The sequence below is a fragment of the Corvus brachyrhynchos genome, unplaced genomic scaffold, assembly GCF_000691975.1.
Source record: "Corvus brachyrhynchos isolate BGI_N302 unplaced genomic scaffold, ASM69197v1 scaffold381, whole genome shotgun sequence".
NCBI lineage: Eukaryota > Metazoa > Chordata > Aves > Passeriformes > Corvidae > Corvus > Corvus brachyrhynchos.
The window spans coordinates 240173-243040 of NW_008236219.1; the positions used below are offsets into that span (position 1 = coordinate 240173).

At 35.8% G+C, this 2868-nt stretch overlaps 1 protein-coding gene across 1 annotated transcript in view; it reads right to left on the reverse strand.

Moving 5' to 3' along the window:
• Positions 1–2868, reverse strand: part of RAD50 (RAD50 double strand break repair protein) — a 19075-nt gene that overhangs the window by 9779 nt on the left and 6428 nt on the right. Inside the window, exons 11-15 of the mRNA XM_008643421.2 lie at positions 2561–2743; positions 2200–2357; positions 1399–1574; positions 1062–1299; positions 380–569 (exon numbers count right to left, since the gene is read on the reverse strand). Coding sequence (XP_008641643.1) covers positions 380–569; positions 1062–1299; positions 1399–1574; positions 2200–2357; positions 2561–2743 — 945 coding nt within the window. The remainder of the gene's footprint in view (positions 1–379; positions 570–1061; positions 1300–1398; positions 1575–2199; positions 2358–2560; positions 2744–2868) is intronic.

Below are 2868 nucleotides of genomic sequence, written 5' to 3' on the forward strand. Positions count from 1 at the left end.
TCTTTCCCTTTACCATATATCCAGATGGCACAGAACCAGGAAACACATGTGAGATGCTGGGAATACAGTGACCTATAATGACTATGAGGACTGGAAACACTTTGGTTGTATTTTGTGTGCTTGTGGTTGCGCTCAGTTCTGGATTACACCTCTTTTTTCATATAGCACAGAACTGAATCAGAACTCAAGGGACCCTGTGGTCCTCAAAAAAAAAGTTTTGTAAATTGAAATTTTATTAGTACAAGATCACCTATGTTATACTGTCTTTGGAAGCATTTTAAAATAAGGACCTCAAAGTTTTGTCATATTACTGAGTAACTACATATGTAAATGCAAGTGAGTATAATTTTATATATTAAAAAAAATTACCAATGCATACCTGGTACCTTTCCATCAGAGTTATATCCTGTAAACGTGCTTTGGCACCTTCTTCCTCAGACAAAGCTGTCTGCAGGAGTGATTCCTGTTCTTCTATCTCACGCCTCAGGCCTGTTAAATCTCTGTTTGCATTCTGGATCTTGTTCCTCAGGTCTGGAATTTCCTTATCTTGGAGTTCAACTACAGTTTGCCTTAAATGAAATATAAATCCCTAACATTTCCTTGGTCAAAAACAGCAGCATAAATTGAAGACATTCAAGATCACAAAATCCATGATATGATTTAGTAGTGGAAGACTAAATTTAGCTAAAATAGTATCCCCTTAACTTTGCCCATATCTAACTAAGCTTATGTTACATACCCAGCTAAGGTAATACATCCCTCATTTTATGTGAGATGATACAAACAAGCAAACAAAATCTCTTTTGGTTTTTAATTTCATTACAGCTAGTGATCTGGAGAAGGTATAAAGCAGTGAACAAGAGTGCCCTCTTGTGAAGGAAAGCTCTACCCTCATACATTCTCAAATTCTCTCAAAATATTTATCCCAACAATGACATTTTGAAATTAATTAACCAGCCCTAAAATAAAGCCTCCTTGATGCCTGCATAGTTTTTAACAATCAAAACCAAAGCATTTGAAAGAAAACAGCCTGCAACAATATGCTTTGCTTAGTACTTTACCGCAGTGGTTTAAGACTCATCATTTCATCACGTTTTTTCTCTTTTCTTTTAAGCTCAGATTCTGTTGACTTCAGTTTGTCTGGGGCAAGGCGCAGTTTAGACTGCAGATCACTAATGACATCTTGCAGTTCAGCCTCTGTCTGAAAAACTCTTTGGCAAACTGGGCAACAAGACTGGTTCTCCTCTGTCAGTTGTGTAATGAACTGTGAATAAACTGCCGTGGCTCCAGCAAGGACAGCTGGGTGAAAAACAAACAGAAGACTTATGTCAAATAAACAGTGCATAATCAGCTAAATTAGTGTTTCAGGAAAAAAAGTAAAGCTATACATGAACTTACCTCGCTGTTTGGAACTTTTTTCAATTTCATCTTGAAGGTTGTTCAGGTCACTGTCAAAATCTTGACTTCCACAAACATCAAAAAGTTCTGCTTCATGATGGGACAACTGGGCTTCTTTTTTTTTTAGCTCATTACTGGCATAAGTTTTATCATATTCTACTGATGCCAGTTGCTTGCTGAAATATTAATGCAGAAACGTTTTTGTTACCCAAACCCACAGATTTAAACTGTTTAAGCAAAACCAAAAACCATGGGAAGGTAATCTGAAATTGGTATTACAGAACTATTCACCACTTCCTCTTTATTGATTTTTCAGGCAATCTATAGCATCAACTTTTTATTCATGCAAGTACAGCACAAGTATTTAATTTTAAATCCCTTTTGTTTTCTAGATCATTACTGATGAGAAACTTCCTACTCTTTCTAACTAGCTGTTTTATTTAATCAAATGAAATCAGGAACAGGTAATCACACATGAACTTGTGATATAGTCATTAACCACTCTGTGACTTGTAAGAAAATTGGAAGACCAGCAATTTCCAGCCCCAGGCACATTCATTCAGCTAGAATTAGTACAAACAACGAAGGATGTTCCAGATCACTATTTTGCTATCTGCTTTTAGTGCTGCCTTTGACACACTACAAATATTGTGATTTTATTAACTAGCACAAACTGTATCAGCTCTACATCACAAGAACTCTGCAGGATGTTTTCTCTGATTTTGCAGATACCTAAATAAACACTAAATTCATAATTACATAAATACTTGTGGAGAAATAATTAATTAAATTAATACCTACTTAAGATTAGCAAGAGTATCCCTTGTCTGATTAATCTTTTTATTTTTACCATGAAGCCAGTCTTCAAGTTGTTTTTTATTGGGGAAGTATCCCAGCAGTGATGTTAGTTCCTCAGAATGTCTTGATTTTACTTTTCTAATCTGATCTTCTTTCTCTGCCTAGGGAAACAAAGCATTTTAAATGAAATTCTCCTATCTTCATGTTTATAACAGTCAATGCATTCATTAAGCTAATAGCTTCTATGAAGTCAGACAGAAGCTCTACATCTGATTGTTGATAAACACCTGAAAAATACACAAATGTTGGAGGGACTGTATCAATTTCATGTCCCTCTCTTATGAGATATTGATAAAAACATTACTTTGTCTTTCTTCAGCATCTCCATTTGGGTAATTGTTGTGGTGTGTATATTCAAGTGCTCCATCTCTTGATCCAACCTCCTAAGAGCTTTGTCCAGGTTTATTTTCTCATTTTGCAGAGTCTGTACTTCCTGTTCGAGTGTTTCTACATTACTGTTCCTCTCAGCCTTCTCCAGCTCATGTTCCTACACAAAAAATAAGAGCCCAGAAGACACAAATAATTACAAAAATCAATGAAGTTCTAACTAAAGGAAACAGAAGAAACCTCTTCAGCTACCTGGCAGCAGCATCAGTGGCTGTTACAGGAATG